The sequence below is a fragment of the Polyodon spathula genome, chromosome 13 (assembly GCF_017654505.1).
Source record: "Polyodon spathula isolate WHYD16114869_AA chromosome 13, ASM1765450v1, whole genome shotgun sequence".
In the NCBI taxonomy this organism is placed as follows: Eukaryota; Metazoa; Chordata; class Actinopteri; order Acipenseriformes; family Polyodontidae; genus Polyodon; species Polyodon spathula.
In genome coordinates, this window is record NC_054546.1 from 28815086 (window position 1) to 28832114 (window position 17029).

Below are 17029 nucleotides of genomic sequence, written 5' to 3' on the forward strand. Positions count from 1 at the left end.
TTACCAAATAAAAAAGTTTTTTTCTAACAAAAACTTGTTTGTATTTTGTATTTTCAGACTGTAAATACTGTAAAAACATAACAGAAGTGAATCTGTCCAGTTGACCCCCTTTCCCCATCTCTTATACAAAACTACTGTCTGTCTCCTCACTAATATAAACTAATAGAAGTGAATCTGTCCAGTCAACTCTCATTCCTAGTGAGCAAGGAAGAGGTTTAAAATAAATAAATGCATGGGTGCCACAAAATTCACAGTATTATATTGCGCGATAAACAATCAAAGGTACCACTACAGGTTCTGTATTTGCACAGACCTGCACTCTCACAGGCATGTGACTGAAGCTTGTTTCTCATGTGCAGCTCTGTATTTTCAGTCTGCCTGGGATTCTTTGTATGAGCCGATTGGATCAAACTCAGAGCAGGGACAGCATGTCTCTTAACTGCAGTCGAAATGTGATCTGATCCGAGGCACGGAGCTTCAAAAACACAGCTATAACTGAACCCATTGGCTTAGAGAGGAATGGGGGGAGAGGGCATGGGGGAGGACAGGGATAGAGATGGGAGAGGGTAAAGTGGAGGATATGGATAGAGGGGAAAGGGAAGGAGAGCGGAAAGAGGGAAAGGTCCAAAGCACATAGCTTACGAAGCAACAAACTCAACAACTGAACCCATCAGGTTACAGTAAATGAGAGGACAGAGAGACGGGTTCAAAATGAACAACTTATCTGAACCCAGTGACTTGGAAGAGAGGAGAGGGTGGAAGTGGGAGAAAGGCTAAGAGAAAAGAGACAGGTGGGATAGGAGATGGGATGGAGATACACCATCTCAGAGAGGCAGAAATCATAGCTCAGCTCACTGGCACATTTTCATACCGCTTCCACTCATCAGAAATTCATTTATTAGGTGTATTTTCAGAAGCAGACCCTGTTGATGAAAAACGATTTTAGTTAAACTTGTATATAATAAAAAGCACAAGAAAGAAAGAAAAATAAGTTAGATTGAGAGAAATATAGGTAAAATACACAATAGATGTATGTAGATTGATATACTGCAGTAAGAGATAAAAGAAAGGTACATCTCAACTATAGACATCATCTCACTATATTTCTTTCATACATCTTATCTATACTATATATTATATATATCTAATATATATATATATATATATAGATATAGATAGATAGATAGATAGATAGATAGATAGATAGATAGATAGATAGATAGATAGATAGATATACAGCACTCAGATATAATGCAGAGAGATAGATACACTGCAGTAAGAGATAAAAAAAACAAAGATGTAGTCAGTTACAGTTGGATGACAATCTCAGATTCTTATTAACCTTCCTCACAACCTTCCTCACGTCTTGTACTTCTTGATAATAGAAGCAATTATTGAAATTGGGATACTCAAATGCTTGGAAATCTTCTTGTATCCTTCTCCAGCTTTATGACAATAAGTAGTTTTCTGCCTAAGGTCTTCAAATAGCTCTTTACTTTTTCCCCATACTGACTTATTGGTAATGACAGCAATCATCCTATGCCTAACCCTTTTACACTCAGAATGTTCACTTACAATCGAGCATTTTCTAGACTTTAATAGAATTTGGTTCTGCATTATCATATTGAAATTTCTACCACCTTGCAGACAATACTATCATAGCATAAAATGGTATGAATACTTTTGAATTAGAGTTTTTGGAGTTTTGCAAAGAATGTGCTGAAATAAACAATTGTAACTTTTTTTGTATATATGTAGATGGATATAGTGCCGTCAGATAGCTAGTGCACAGATAGGCAGTGTGACACCATAGTCAGCTCAGCTCAGCTTAGCTCAGTGTTTGCGTCTCAGTTGCCGTGAGAGAGATTCTGTTTTGGAGTGAGAGAATGTGTCAGAGGGTATGCGTGTGTATGTGTGTGTGTGTGTGCGAGGACGCCCCTATTTTTGGGTTAGTGACAAGGTGTCAATGGCTGCAGATGCTTCGCAGAGGAAAGCACTGCGATACCAGCAGACTCTGGTAAGGTACCTTTTATAATATATAGAACAAGAGAACTTTACTGTGCTGCTTTCAGTGTGCCCTGCAATACATATAACACTGTCTGAAGAATACACCTCTGTCTATCTGTGTGTGTGTGTGTGTGTAGAATATCTAACCATGGATATTAATCCAGCTCTCTCCTAAAAAAAAAAAAAAGTATATATATATCAGACCTGCATGTGACAATTGGCAATGCTGATTTTTGCTTTGATTATTGAGATTATGAATACAGTATAACCCAATACAAAGTTCATGCTTTTTTTTAAGGATATTTATTCACCAAATACAGTTTGCATAATTCTGTGTGTTTGGACCTACTCTGGACAGCAACACAATTTCATGAGGATTGACTTTGAGGAACTAAATATTGATACTCAAATACTACATGATTTATTTATTTATTTTCATGAATTCCTAATTTTTCTCCCAATATTCTACCTGGCTTGCTGCTGCAACATCTGAACTAACCTGGGAGAGATGAGGATGAGCACACATCTCTGAAATGATTGCCATCAGCCACCTGCTTTTTTTTCTCTCTAAGCCTGCCGTGCATATAGTGTTGGAGGACCACACAGTTCTGAATTGCATACAGGCAGGCCTGCAGGCATGTGGCCAGCCACAATGGTTGCCCGTCTGGGCAGAGCTTGGCCAATTGTGTGCCATCCCCTGGGAACTCCCGTCCATGGATGGCAGTGGCATAGCTTGGATTTGAACCGGCGATCTCCAAGCTATGGGGCGCATGCCTGCACTCCGGGCAGAGTGCCTCTGCCGGATGCGCCACTTGGGAGCTCCCCCTGTAATAAGTGAGTAATAAATGGATTTGAACTGTCAGCAACCCTCTTTATAGTGACCGGCGCCAGTGATGGATGAAGAAGATGCACAGATAGATTTATAAATTTTTAATAGAAACAGAGAATTCAAAAACAGCAAACATCTGTATATCCCAGAATCAGGATCCAAGAGGATATTCATTAATCACTAGAATGTTTCGGCTTCTGCTTTCAGATAGCAAGATAGCAAAATGTGACCAGGAAGAGGAAACCAAGTACAGTTTTTCCGTTAAACTTTGAAAGATCTGTTCTAATGATCTAAACATCTAAATAGGAACACCCTAACATTTTTTTTGCTTGTAGTTGTTAGATCTAAGTCATTTTTATAAACACAGCAGTGCTGAGGTGACTGCAGAAATACAGTGGCTCTCACAAGCATTGAATCTTCTCCCAAGTCCCAGGTCTCTTGCAGACTTCAGCAGGTTTTCCTCCAGGATTTCTCTGTACTTTGCTGCGTCCATTTTGCCCTCTATCTTCACAAGCTTTCCAGGCCCTGACGCAGAGAAGCATCCCCATAGCATGATGCTGCCACTACCATGCTTCACGGTAGGGATGGTGTTCTCAGTGTGATGTGCGGTGTTAGGCTTGTGCCAAACATAACGCTTAGCATTGAGGCCAAAAAGCTCTATTTTGGTCTCATCAGACCACAGAATCTTCTTCCACTTGGTCTCAGCGTCTCCCACATGCCTTCTGACAAACTCTAGCCGGGATTTGATGCAAGTTTTTTTGAGCAATGGCTTTCTTTTTGCCACTCTCCCATAAAGGCCAGTTTTGTGAAGCACCCAGGCTATTGTTGCCGTATGCACAGTGTCTCCCAGCTCAGCCGTGAAAGACTGTTACTTCTTTAGAGTTGCTACAGGCCTCTTGGTGTCCTCTCTGACTAGTGCCCTTCTTGCCTGGATACTCAGTTTTTGAGGACGGCCTGTTCTAGACAGATTCACAGTTCTGCCATATTCTCTCCATTTCTTAATAATGGACTTTACTGTGCTCCGGGGGATATTCAATGCCTTGGAAATGTTCTTATATCCCACCCCTGATTTGTTTGCTTTTGAAAAACCTTACTCCAGATTTGCTTTGAATGTTCCTTCGTCTTCATGGTGTAATTTGTGTTAGGAAATGTACTAACCAACTGTAGGACCTCCCAGAGACAGGTGCATTTAACCTGAAATCATGTGAGACACGTTAATTGCGCACAGGTGGACTCCATGTAACTATTTATGTGACTTCTAAAGACAATTGGTTGCACCAGAGCTTATTTAGGTGTGTCATAGCAAAGGGGGTGAATACTCATGCAATCAATTATTTTCTGTTTTATATTTATAATTAATTTAGAACAATTTGTAGATTTTATTTTTCACTTTGACATTGTGGACTTTTTGTGTTGATCAGTGGCAAAACCTCCTAATTAAATCCATTTTGATTCCATGTTGTAACACAATAAAATGTGAAAAAGTCCAAGGGGGGTGAATACTTTTGAGAGCCACTGTAAAATGGCTTGAAGGTAAAACACAGGTTGTGTCTTTGATCCGATGGATTGGGACTGATCATCTCGGATTGGGTGATCTGCTAAAGTCTCACAAAGAAACGAAGTCTTGCTGTACAACATGGTGTCTATATAAAGTTGTAAACTAGTGTGATGGCATTTCCTGCTGTGTGCTGGGCAGAGCCTCACTGTACTGTTCTGTACAAACATGTTTAGTGCTTCTTGGATTGTGAACTGGTCAGATATCTTAAAGGATAAACTGAGCAGCCCCAGGTCCAGTTTGTTTGCATTCTCTTGGGTAGTTTTAGCTGCAGGTAGGCAGGAAGGCAGACACACAAGTGAATGAGTAGAAAGGAGATCTCCATTCTTCTTTGTTTACATTGTTGTGTTTTTGTACATGGACAACGTTTTACAAGAAGCTCCTAGAAAGCTGATATTGTGAAGAAACAAACTGGGAAATTATGCAAATAAATACATTCAATTCAAATACACTGCATCTTTAAATACAAAACTGCTTGTCCAATTGGAATGAAACTTGGTTAGGACTCTCTTTAACACTAGTGATTCATGTTTGATTTACTTTCCTTATTTTTCTTGATACTGAAAGCCATGATTGTACAAGAAGCTCCTATAAAGCTGGTTAAATACAGTATGTGATTTCGGTATGACCTATTTTTACTCTTGTTCAGAATCACTGTGTATAATGTTCTGCGTCAGTCGTAACATCTTGGTGACTTTTAAAGCTGAAGACTAACAAAGTGTAACCAGTAACCCCCACCCCCACAACACTGCTCCCTAATGGATGTAAGGGATGGAGGGTTGCAGGGGAGGAAAGGTTAATGGTTACACTCTGGTGTATCAGCTGTAGAGAGGACATGTTTGAGAGCTCTTTTAAGGGGGTGACTCAAACAGAAAAAATATATACAAAATGAATCTGAACAAGAAAAATATATTGTGTGTTTTTAAGTGTGGCTCCCTCTAATCAGAATGATAGTATTTCATTCTCATGCACTCTTTGCTTTGTCAGGCTTGTCAATAAAGAGTGCAAGAGAAAGCACACTCTCAGCTTGATTAGAGGCAGCCATCTAACACTTAGACACAGATTAAAAGTCATTAAATGTAAATAATAATAAAAGAAACCAGACAAAAAGCTGATATTACTACACTTAATCAGTTTCTATAGAACCTGTTGTGGTTTAAACGTTTTGAATATTTTGTCGTTGACACTGAGTGTGAGATCTACACTCTCAGCGACAATGTAGATGATGCTAATGGATTCCAATGAGGTCCTGGCTTATAGTAGTTATTATAAATCATCAAGCTATCAATCATCATTCCAGGTCTGTCATTCTTCCAGTACACATATGTGCAGATGCACTCCATGAGTGGAACACAGGACATGATTATCAAGTTAAAAGAAAATAACAACACTCAGTATATTTTTCAGTAGCGCATGAGTTTTGTGATTTATAATTAGATCGTGTAGGGTGACTCATTTCATAACAGGACTCGCCCAAACTGCACGAGATGACGTCCAATAAAATATGAAAGAGAGGGAGAAAGGGAGAGAGGGAGAAGGAGAGATCTGCGATACCCAGGAGTTGTACCAGACTGTCCCAGGTTTTTTATTTTTGCTTTGCTGGTACAGGTCAGGTCCGTGTCCCGCTTGTAACACACACTAGCGTCTCACAGTAACAACACGTGGCTTTCTAAATTTAAACTGTACAGCTCGGGTTACAGTGTTCTTTCCCTCTGCCTCCCCACCCCTCCACCCCTCTCTGACACACACACAGAGGGATTTTCTTCTATATTAATTTCCAAGAAGAGCTCAGCTTCTTAAAGCTAACAAAATAATCCCGCTAAACCATAACATGTGTAGCAGACTTGCTATGTAAAAGTGTGTTTGATTTTTTTTTTTTTAAGTTTGTAGCTTCAAAATTAATATTATTTTTTGCTATCCCCTTACCTTTTGTTTATGCTTGCATAGGAAAGTGTTATACTAAATTGAAGTAGTGGTAAAGCACAGGCAAGCATTGCTAAATCACATTATAAAACATGGCAAACTGTGGTTAATGGACAGTATTACCAGGGGAAAGCATGGGGGAAAACTGCAAAATGACTTCACATTTACAGTGGTAAACATTTATGAGGTAGTAAGATCCAACACCATCTAGTGCACAGCTACTGTAATTTTCCAGCAATACAAAATGAGACTTCCTTTACAGTGTGTGTGCACTAGATGTTGCTGGCTCTTGCAGCTGGGGGACAGTATCTCATGACAGGACTGTGGTCACAATGAAGCCCAGCAACAGAACAGATCCTTGTGGGTATTTAATGAGGTCTTTGTTTTAAACCAGTTGTTATTGATGGAGATGGAATAAGGAGAATTATTAATTAAGAGCTGCTGACATCAGAGTTAGCAGAGAAAGCTCATTTCACCCCCTCTCCCTCCCTCTCCCTCTCTCCTATCTCTCTTCCTATCTCCCTCTGAGCTTCATATCTCCTTTTCAACCTTTCTCTTCGATTCCTCCATCTTCTCTTTCCATCTTTCTTTCTTTCTTTCTTTCTTTCTTTCTTTCTTTCTTTCTTTCTCCCTCTCCCTCAACATTACACCCCTCTCTGTTTCTCTACATTCCCTCCTTCCCTCTCTCTCATGGATATCTTTTTAAAAACATTCTAATAAATATTCAAACTAGATTGCTTAGCTCTTTGACTGCTGAACTCTTGTGGCGATTTGAATGAAACATCTTCAATTCAATTTTTTGAGCCTGAGAGTGTTGCAGAAAGTAAATGAACACATACCAGTCAATACCTTGGATGGGGGAGAATTAACCTAAAGAGTTATACTTCAAATGAATACAACCAACCACCGGACATTAGTGATGTGAGAAAAGACAGTCTGATTGATATGAACTGATGTTGAGAATTAACTAGAGAGGGAAAGAGAGGTAGATAAAGGGATGTGGAGAGAGAGAGGTAGAGAGAGAGGGAGGGAGGGGGAGGGAGGTAGAGAGAGATGGAGAGAAAGGGAGATAAAGGAGAGGGGGAGAGAGAGGGAGAGGAAGATAAACATAGAGGTAGAGATGGAGCTCTAAAGAGGGGGAGAGGGAGGGAGAGGGATGTACAGAGAGAGAGATGGAGAGCGGGATATAAAGAGAGGGGGAGAGAGGGAAAGGGAGATAAAGAGAGAGGGGGAGAGGTAGGCAGAGCAGGAGGAGAGGTAAAGAGGGAGAGAGAGAGATGGAGGGTGGGATAGGGATGTACAGAGAGAGATGGAGAGAGAGGGAGAGGGAGATAGACAGAGGGGAAGAGGTAGAGAGGGAGAGAGGGATGGAGGGATAGGGAGGTAGAGAGAGATGGAGAGAGTGAGGGAGATAAAAAGAAGGGGAGAGAGAGAGAGAGGGAGATAGACAGAGGGGGAGAGGTAGAGAGAGAGGGGAAGGTAGAGCTATAGAGGGAGAGAGGGAGGGAGAAGAAGGTAGGGAGGGAGGGAGAGGGAGGTACAGAGAGAGAGATGGAGAGAAGGGGAGATAAAGAGAGGGGGACAGGTAGGGAAAGGAGGAGACGAGATAGAGAGAGACACACACAGAGAAAGACAGATAGGGAGACACACACAGAAAGAGAGATAGGGAGAGACACACACACAGAGTCTGAGAGGATGAGGGAGATAACAGTTGAACTGGAACCAGGCACACATTCAGATCCACAGCCGGTAAGTGTTTTATTTCGAATCCCAATTCCGGATTTGTGTTTGTTTTTTGCATCTTGCAACTTTCAGGCAAGGTGCAGGACACAAAGGTGATGTTTTTGACTTAGGGGAGTGTGTGTTTGTGTGTGTGTGTGTGTGTGTGTGTGTGTGTGTGTGTGTGTGTGCAGGGCGGTCTTTGAACTGAGCTGAATCACAGAGTTTACATTTTAATAAGGTACCAAACCTACAGAAACTGCAGAGACTCGCTCACACTGCTGGAGATGCTACTGTTCAGAGTGAAGCTCTTTCATGATTTTAAACAGCATCAGTATTTTGAAGAACCGCGGTTACGAGCAAGAATTTAAAGGGCTACTTTGTATCATATACAGTTGATATAACATCTACATTCCCTCCTTCCCTCTCGCTCTATTTGCATGGATTTCCCTGTATTTTTTTTTTAAAAACATTATAACAAATATTTGCTGAACTTCTATGGTGAATTGCATGAAACATCTTCAATTCCCTTGTGTTTATTGAGTCTGAGAATGTTGCAAAAAGTAACTGAACACATATCAGTCAATACCTTGATTGGGGGGAGAATCAACCTAAAGTGTTATACTTCAAATAAATACAACCAACCACCGGACCCCAGTAGGTTGAGAAAAAGACCATTTGATTGATATGAACTTTTTCTGGGAAAGAGGTAGATAAAGGGATGTGGAGAGAGAGAAAGAGAGGTAGAGAGAGAGGGGAGAAGTAGAGAGAAAGAGGGAGGGACAACTAGAGAGGGAGAGAGGGATGGAGAGAGAGGGAGGTAGAGAGAGAGATGAAGAGAGGGAGGTAGAAAGAGAAAGATGGAAAGAGAGAGGGAGATAAAGAGAGAGGGGGAGAGAGGGAGATAAAGAGAGGGAGAGAGAGGGAGAGGGAGAGGGAGAGGGAGATAGAGAGGGGGAGAGGTAGGCAGAGCAGAAGGAGAGGGAGATAGAGAGAAACACATAGAAAGAGAGATAGTGAGAGACACACACAGACTGAGAGGATGAGGGAGTTGAACAGCATCACTATTTTGAAGCACCGCAGTGTTCAGGTTACTTAAACAAACCAGGTTTGAACAATAACCCTTCATCCCAATATTATCAATAATTCAATAATGAGTTTGTATTTTATTTAACATTTAACATTTTTTTCAGAGGTGGTTCATCTGTTACATGCAGGAATTTAAATGGCTACTTCAAATCATATACAGTTGCATTATATTGAATCTATTCCCTGTTTAATGTCCTATTTTATTTTATTTTTTTTGCCATTGGATCTACTTCTGAAAAGACTCCTAAGAGCGTAATTCATTTCTGACACAAGGTGGTATTGGAAAACAACCACTAGGGGGTAGGGGTGTAATGTTTCATTGTGTATCAATGGCCTGTGATCCTTTCTTTCCATGATATATTGTATCTTAATAAAGGTCTGTATCGTGATACAAGACCAATAGGACAGCACAGCTCATTGCAGTTCACCAAGTGGCTCTTGGATGAAGAATGAGTGTGTTTTATAGCTGGTATCAATACATACTCATTGAACAAAATAGTCCATCATTAAATGATCATTTGATATCATACCTCAACTCTAGTGTATCCTTACACCCCTAGAAGGTAACTTTGTACAGAGAATTATAATTTAAGTTGAACACCCTCTAGTGCCATTTTCCAAAACCACCTCACGACAGAACTCTGCTATTAGGAGTCTTTTCAGAAGCAGCTCACCCCCCTGGCACTGCCCTATGTACAGGGAAGTACAGCTAGGCTCTGCCCAGCAAACAGCAGGCAATGCCAATGTAAAACACTATAGATAGGGAGATAGACAGAAAGACACAGAGAGATGCAGATATTGATTGATTAGATATAATAAACACTGTGTGTCTCTCACTAGCTTAATTAATTAAGTGAAATTGAATCTTTAATATCAAGCTTTACACAATAGTCCACTGTATTGGTATTGAATGACATGCAGAAAAAAAAAAAAAAAAAAAAAAACATTTTACATTTAATTAAAATGCTCAAGAGTAACATTGAAACGTCCTTCTGGTGAGATATGTGACCGATAATGGAATTTGTTTGTAAAGCTGAGAGAAAGAAAGAAAAAAAGAAAAGACCTTTGTTCTTAAAGCTATACACAGACAGCCAGTTCAGTTACCCTGCAGAATGTCTCCTTCTTGGTCTGACAGTTTTTTACATTCTTCACCAGTTTAACCTTCTATATTCTACCACAATGGAAGGATGAAAGATCTTGTTGACAGTCCAGTTTACCCCAAATAGCAAGATCATTTTCAGCTTTAAGGAAAGGGTGAGGGGTGAGGGATGAGGGGTGAGGGCTGTGGGCTGTGAGTTTTGTAATGTTTTGCAACTTGATTTATTCATTTGTTTGAACATTTTATTTTGGCCCTCTTGCCAGTTTAGTTTGATCCTGTTTTCATAAAGGTGTGCACTAGCGCTTAAATTGCAGCTTTCTGTTGCTAGATCTAATTCCTGCCGGTAGCCAGCCTGGGCCGTGAAACTACTCTGTCACATGTAGTGTCAGAAGTGAGATAGTGACCCTTGTGACTCAGAGAAGAACTGCCGTCTCCAGTGACAAAGGGGGAGGAGCTGATGTCGTCTTCAGAGCCGGATCGGTGAGGAGCTTTCCCTGGCTCCAGAGTCAGCAGGGCAACCACCGGGCCAACCTCAGCAGCCTCTACACCTAATGCTGAAGGAAGCATGGAGAAAACCAGCCGCATGTCCACTGCCCCGTGCAATGCTACAGAATTCATCTGAAAGTGAATCTGGAGAAGAAAAAGTTGTTGCCACTGACAGTAATGAAACTGAATCTGGTGAACAGTGGGTTTGCGTAGGAGAAAATTCCAGCAGCAGTGAAAGTGAGGACCGTGCCAGCCAAATGTCAGGACCAAATGTGCAAAAAAATCGCCCCAACACTCCATTGGGAACACCTGGACAAAGAATTGGACATGCAAATGGGCACAAAAGAAAAAGTGGAAGAAGACACGTTCCTGTGGCATCCCCTGCACCTGAACCAGCCTCTTCTCACGTGTCAATGCCTGCACCTGTACCGGGCTCTTCTAATGTGTCAGCCCCTGCACCGGTACCTGCCTCTTGTCAGGTGTCAGCCCCTGCACCTGTACCAGCCTCTTCTCACGTGTCAGCACCTGCAGCTGTACCGGGCTCTTCTCACGTGTCGGCACCTGCAGCTGTACCAGCCTCTTCTCATGTGTCAGCCCCTGCACCTGTACCTGCCTCTTGTCAGGTGTCAGCCCCTGCACCTGTACCAGCCTCTTCTCACATGCCAGCACCTGCACCTGTATTAGTTGTTTCATATTGTGTCAGCCCCTGCACCTGTACCAGCTGCTTCTCCAATGGTAGTGCTGGCAGCCTCTATAGCAGTAGCACCAGCACAACAAGGTATTCAAGAGGTTGGCTATGATGGCACTGTTTGGGACATTATAAATCCTGGTCTCCACGCTGCAGGAAGAAGGGGTCAACAAAATGTTTTAAAGGAGATTTCAGGACCCACCATATACAAAACACAATGTCTCTGATGAGTGTGTATTGAGTGCTTTACCTTTATTGGTAGATGAGCATATGCTTCATCACATACAACACTGCACTGAAGCTGAAGTCCACTGACAACTAAATGATGATTCCTGGTCAATGCCCTTGGAGGAATTGGAAGCATTTATTGCCCTATTGTTTGTTTGTGGAGCATATGGTGCCAACAGCCTGACGGAGGACAGCTTGTGGTCCAGTAGGTGGGTGCCTTCTTTTTTTTCCAGAGACAATGGCACTGAATCGCTTTTATGAAATAAAATGTTTGCGTTTCGATTCGAAGACGACAGAAAACGTGCACCTTTGAAATGATAAATTATGTATGTTAGTAATATATCTGTATATACACTTATTTCTTTTTATATACACATTTCTTTTCAAACTTTTTAAAATCTTTTTTGCAGTTGCGCTTTATATGTCTGTATATAAACCCATTTTTGTTCAAATGTTCATTCATTTACATTTCAGTTGTGCAGATGTTTTTTTTATGACGTGCCTGAATAAAACTACGAGTTATATCCAATTGCTTGCCCTTTCATTATAATATTTATGTGGTTTTTAATATGCTGGTCAAATTGACCGCTCATGGTAGCTCTAGGTATGGGTATAACTGAAGCGATAATGGTAATAAAGCTAATAAGAGGTAAGAGAATGGATTTTAAAAATGGTGAGCTCTCATTTAAGCGGGAGGCGGAGTGATGGGGATTGAAGTTTGTCATGTGATTGTGAGAGATGTCAGCTCTTTTTTAAAATGAATTTGTTACCTGTCTTACGCAAACTGGAAACAGTTCACACGTCAGAGAGTTAAAGCAGAGAAGGTCTGTTGTCTTGAGTCGTGGGAATGTGTCAGTGTTTCTGAAAAAGAGGAAGAAACCTCAGTTGTTGCACATTCTCCGCCTCTGATAAATTGACGCACAATAAAATGTATCGTTAAACATTAACAAGCCAGGGAAACGACATGCTTTTCAACCTGCACAGCTTGATTGTGATTCCTTCCATAACTTCATAGAAACAAAATCAAAGATTATAGCGTCTATAAGACTATAGCTATGTACAGAATCCTTCAAATCCGCAGCAGCCAACATAGCATGTAAACGGCTATTCAGACTATTCAACTATTTGTAATTGAGAATTCAGCTTTTCCAGTGCTTTTCTGTGACTGCATTTAGTGAGATCCAATAAATGATCTAATGTTGTTGCATTATAGTTGCAAATGTTACAACAACACCTTTGACAACATGTTATGAACACTTCCATACAATTCCATGCAGATTTAGAATCTGAGGGATTGTGCATTGAATTGTGCAGTGTTATACAGCCTGTACTGCTTATAAGAAACTGAGACAAACTTTGTGTATCTACGAGTATATGGAGGCATCTGTCTGTCTGTCTACTTACATTTGTACATATATCCAGAGAAGCGCTTATCCAATTGCAATTAAACTTGCTAAGGTCCTTTAGCACAAGTCATTGCATTCAAATAATAGCGGCATTGTTGTGTTTCCAGTGTGTTTTCATGTCCTATGATACTGTAGCTTTAGCTGCTCACAGCTACTTTCTGTGAACTAAACAGACAGACAGACATCCTCCTTTTACGATCTGCAGCAGCAGGGGGGTATGATAGGAATGCTGTATATACACTTAGGTTAGGGCAGCAGAACAGAAATTGAAATAAAATGAAGAGATGTTATTTTCAGATATCTTGTTGAGAGCTGTTAAAACGATCAGCACTGTACCAGTAGCAATCAGAGTGAAAACTACATACTTGTATAAACGGTAAGGGATATGGGAGTTGCAGTTTTTTTTTTTATGTAAAGACACATTCGAAGTGTGTAATGAATGGGACTACTCTCCAGCAGCAACCTGAGCAGTTAAGCTCTTGCTAAAGTCTTACACCAGCTTTACAACAAGTAGAATCAGAATACAAACTACACCTCCCAGCATGCCTGTATGCCTGTAGCAACAGTGAGGAATGATGTGACTTGTGGTCCTTTCACACAGGCAACAGAAGAAGAGTTTCTAAAATGATGCCAATCTGACTGAACTGACACCAGAGTCACTACAGGAGTTCTATAATGAAACCTGGAAGTCTAACAACCTGAGTGAGGGGCCTCTGACGGGTTATACATGGGGCCTGATTAATGCTGGCAGTGCCACAGAGGCTTCTCAACAAGGTAGTTCTAATGACCCTTATAAAAGTATCATATAGTGAAATGTGTAATAAATCATAGTGACCACATGGTAAAGCATAGGCAAGCATTGGAAAGAATAACAAGGTGTGGTAAAGAATATTAAAAAACAAGCCATAGTAAACTAAACCTTATAAAAGTTTCCCATAGCAAAGTGTAATAAAAGCACAGTGAAAATGTGGTAAAGTTTAGCATTGTAAAGAATAGCAAAGTATGGTAAAGCATAGTAATAAACATGGCAATCCAGGTTAAACAATGGGAAATGTACAGCAGAACCATAGGAAAAGCATGAGGGAAAACTGCAACATTCCAGTGCAAAAACTCCATGGTAAACGTCATAAGGGCAGATAGAGTCCCTCCCCCGAATCTGTCAGGCTGAATATTTCTCAATGATCAATTTATGACAGTGTTCTGTTTTTTTTTTTTTTTTTTTTAACAATTTGACAGTACAGTTTATTTGAGACCTCCCCTCACACCCCAGAACAAGTTCAATAATGAATCTGGCAGGGTTTTATATAACTGGGTTATCTCTCTGATGCACCACAACCGTGCTCACCTGCGCTTCAGTGAAACAGCTGAGGAACAATTGATACAGGCTCCCAATGCATCGCAGAGGCAGTAACCAGCAGGTCTGTGCAATATTTACAAAACTGGTGTTTCTTCTTGTTTAACGGGATTGATTGTTAGCAGCTTCGCATGTATTTATTCATCTGTTTACTGTTCAACTTTTCATGATATTAGTACTATTTCTGAGTGTTTATTATTGGAACTGCTCAACATTGTGTCTTTCTTTTTCCTTACTTTTTATATTTCCTATATTAAGGTGCTTTGACCTGAGTTCGGGAGCTCCTCTCCAGTTCTATTGCTTTGCCATAAACATTTGTAACCCTGAGGTAGTGTAGAAATATGTGTACAAATTATATTTTGTCCTGTTTTCATGTATACTCAATAAAGGGAGTTTATTCTACAGCTAGACAAATAATCTAGGACTGAAAGGGTTAAGAAGAGCCAGCGCCGCCGATTGCACAGCAATACAAAAAAACAAACTTGATTCTTAGTACCTGTTAACTTGACAGCACTGTTTCTTACAGCTAAATATTACTTTGATTGATCCACTGTAGCCTGGGTATGTGGTTGTAGTTCAAAGTTACTCCAATGGTCTAGCTCTCATCAGATTTCAAAACTAAAGAATGTCCTGACCAAGACTCAGCATCACAGGATAAGCGGATCTATAGATATATGTAACAATGTCAGGGTGATGTATGTGAGTAGCTACCAACAAAAATTGATTTTATAGAAGTTTTGGTTAGCGCTCCTTTAGAGGTGGGACCAGTGACTATGTTAATAAAGCTAGTAAGAGGTAAGAGAATGAGTTTTTAAAGAAACCTTGGCTAGCACTCCCGGACATTTTAAGTTGCCATTTTGTGGGCATGAACTGCGAATGTTGTCTGCCTGTCTGCTGTGTGTGTGTGTATGTGTCTGACTGTCTACCTATCTGTCTGTCTGTTTAAACCTGTTGTGGCTATGTGACAGAGATGTTACAAGTAGTGGCAGAAGAATGCTTATTCTATTCACTTCTATTCTATTGGGCTAACTCTAGTTCTTTCTGAGAAAGTAGAATTAATCAAAGTCTAAACTACGGAAGAATGTAGTAAACTAAAGCCCATTTCTCACTCGCATGCTCTACCCGGGTTGGCTATGTGATTTCACACTGCTTTTTTGAAGAAGCAGGGTCAACCCGGGAGAGAGAAGCAAGTACACAATGTGCGTAGCAATGCCCCGGAAGCAGCAATATTCACATGAGCACTTTCATCTGTTAATCTCTCTGGATTGAATCATTGGCCCAAATGTTGAATAGAGCAAATGTTTCTTCATCCCTGCTGCAATCAGGCTCATGGTGTGACTCAATCAACAGAAACATGGCTAAACAGAATAAACAGAAATGTTCCTTGATCCGGGTACATGGCCACACACTAAATGGGATTGTGACCTGGGTAGCCAGGACCTGGGTCGGGACCCAGGTAGGAGTGCCAGTGTGAAACGGGTACAATAGACACCAAGGAATAATTATAGTGTAGGGTCAAGCTAAACAGGATTGTGGGCCTCTGTCTGCAGCTTTAATGAAAATAGACCTAATGTAATAGACCATACTTTTGGTCCCCAGGAGGGGTGGGGGGTGGGGTGTTTATACGTATCATACACATGGGAGGGGTCATGCACAAAAAACACGCTATCACATAATAATAGACGTATCCCCTCAACTCAACACCACATGACCAGCATGACAGTAAACATAGACATAATGAAGCGTTCTTACCGTGTAACTTAGTGATCAGCTGATATGTCAGGCGCACGAAGAGCACAGCGTGTGGTTTTCACTAACTCTACTGTGTAGAATAAATTCATTTTTTTCTACGTGTAAATATCGGGACTTTCTTCCTATGCATCCTATACACTTCCTATGCACAGTCCGTATAGGGACTGTTGGCATGTATGGCAGACTAACACAGACACCAAGAAGAAGGGGTTATATAGTGTCAAACTGAACAGACTTATTCTGGGACACTGTCTGTCTGTCTGCTGCTTTAATGAAACTACACTCTGGAAGAATGTAGTAAACAAACACTAAAGAATAGTAGCTGAAATGTGTTTGAAAATATTACCAATTCAAATATTAAAATGCATTTAAAATGTTAATAGGTTTTATAGACATATCTAGACATACAGTTCAGTAACCGCAACTTCATCTTGTCTAATTTCTTTTTCTTCATTAGTTGCCAAGAAATTCAACCAGCTGTTGAATTTGTCAATTATTACATCCTGGACCCTTTCCCAGAACTTTAAGTCCATTAAGGTTAACAAGACTGACTCATAACTCCAGCTGCAGGCTTCTACATATTCTGCTAGGCCTCTCTTCAAAATAACAGGATATTTTTAAAAGTAAGCTCTAAAATACAACATTCTACACTCGCTTTTTGACAGACAGACAAACTAAAAATGCTCTGAGGCCTGAGATATTATTTACAAGTTATTTGAATATGATTGGCAGAGTGTAGTAAAACTTATTTTAAAACTTATTTTAAGACTTCTAATCTTTCTGTTGCATATCGTGTGTACAAGAGACCACGTTCCCACCAGTATTTAATTACTCGTTAAGAGCAGAGACTTCTTTAATTAGAAACCAGTGTTAATTATTGCTGTTAGCTTTTGC

At 40.5% G+C, this 17029-nt stretch overlaps 1 protein-coding gene across 3 annotated transcripts in view; it reads left to right on the plus strand.

The window, feature by feature from the left end:
• The first annotated feature begins 1896 nt into the window (after positions 1-1896).
• clcn1b (chloride channel, voltage-sensitive 1b) overlaps positions 1897-17029 on the plus strand; it is a 55603-nt gene continuing 40470 nt past the window's right edge. For 2 of the 3 annotated variants that reach the window (XM_041267789.1, XM_041267790.1), the window contains exon 1: positions 1897-2017. In XM_041267789.1, the coding sequence (XP_041123723.1) occupies positions 1901-2017 (117 nt within the window). In that variant the 5' untranslated portion in view covers positions 1897-1900. Of the gene's footprint in view, positions 2018-14387; positions 14448-17029 lie in introns of those variants that run through there. The other variant, XM_041267791.1, reaches the window with a different exon arrangement.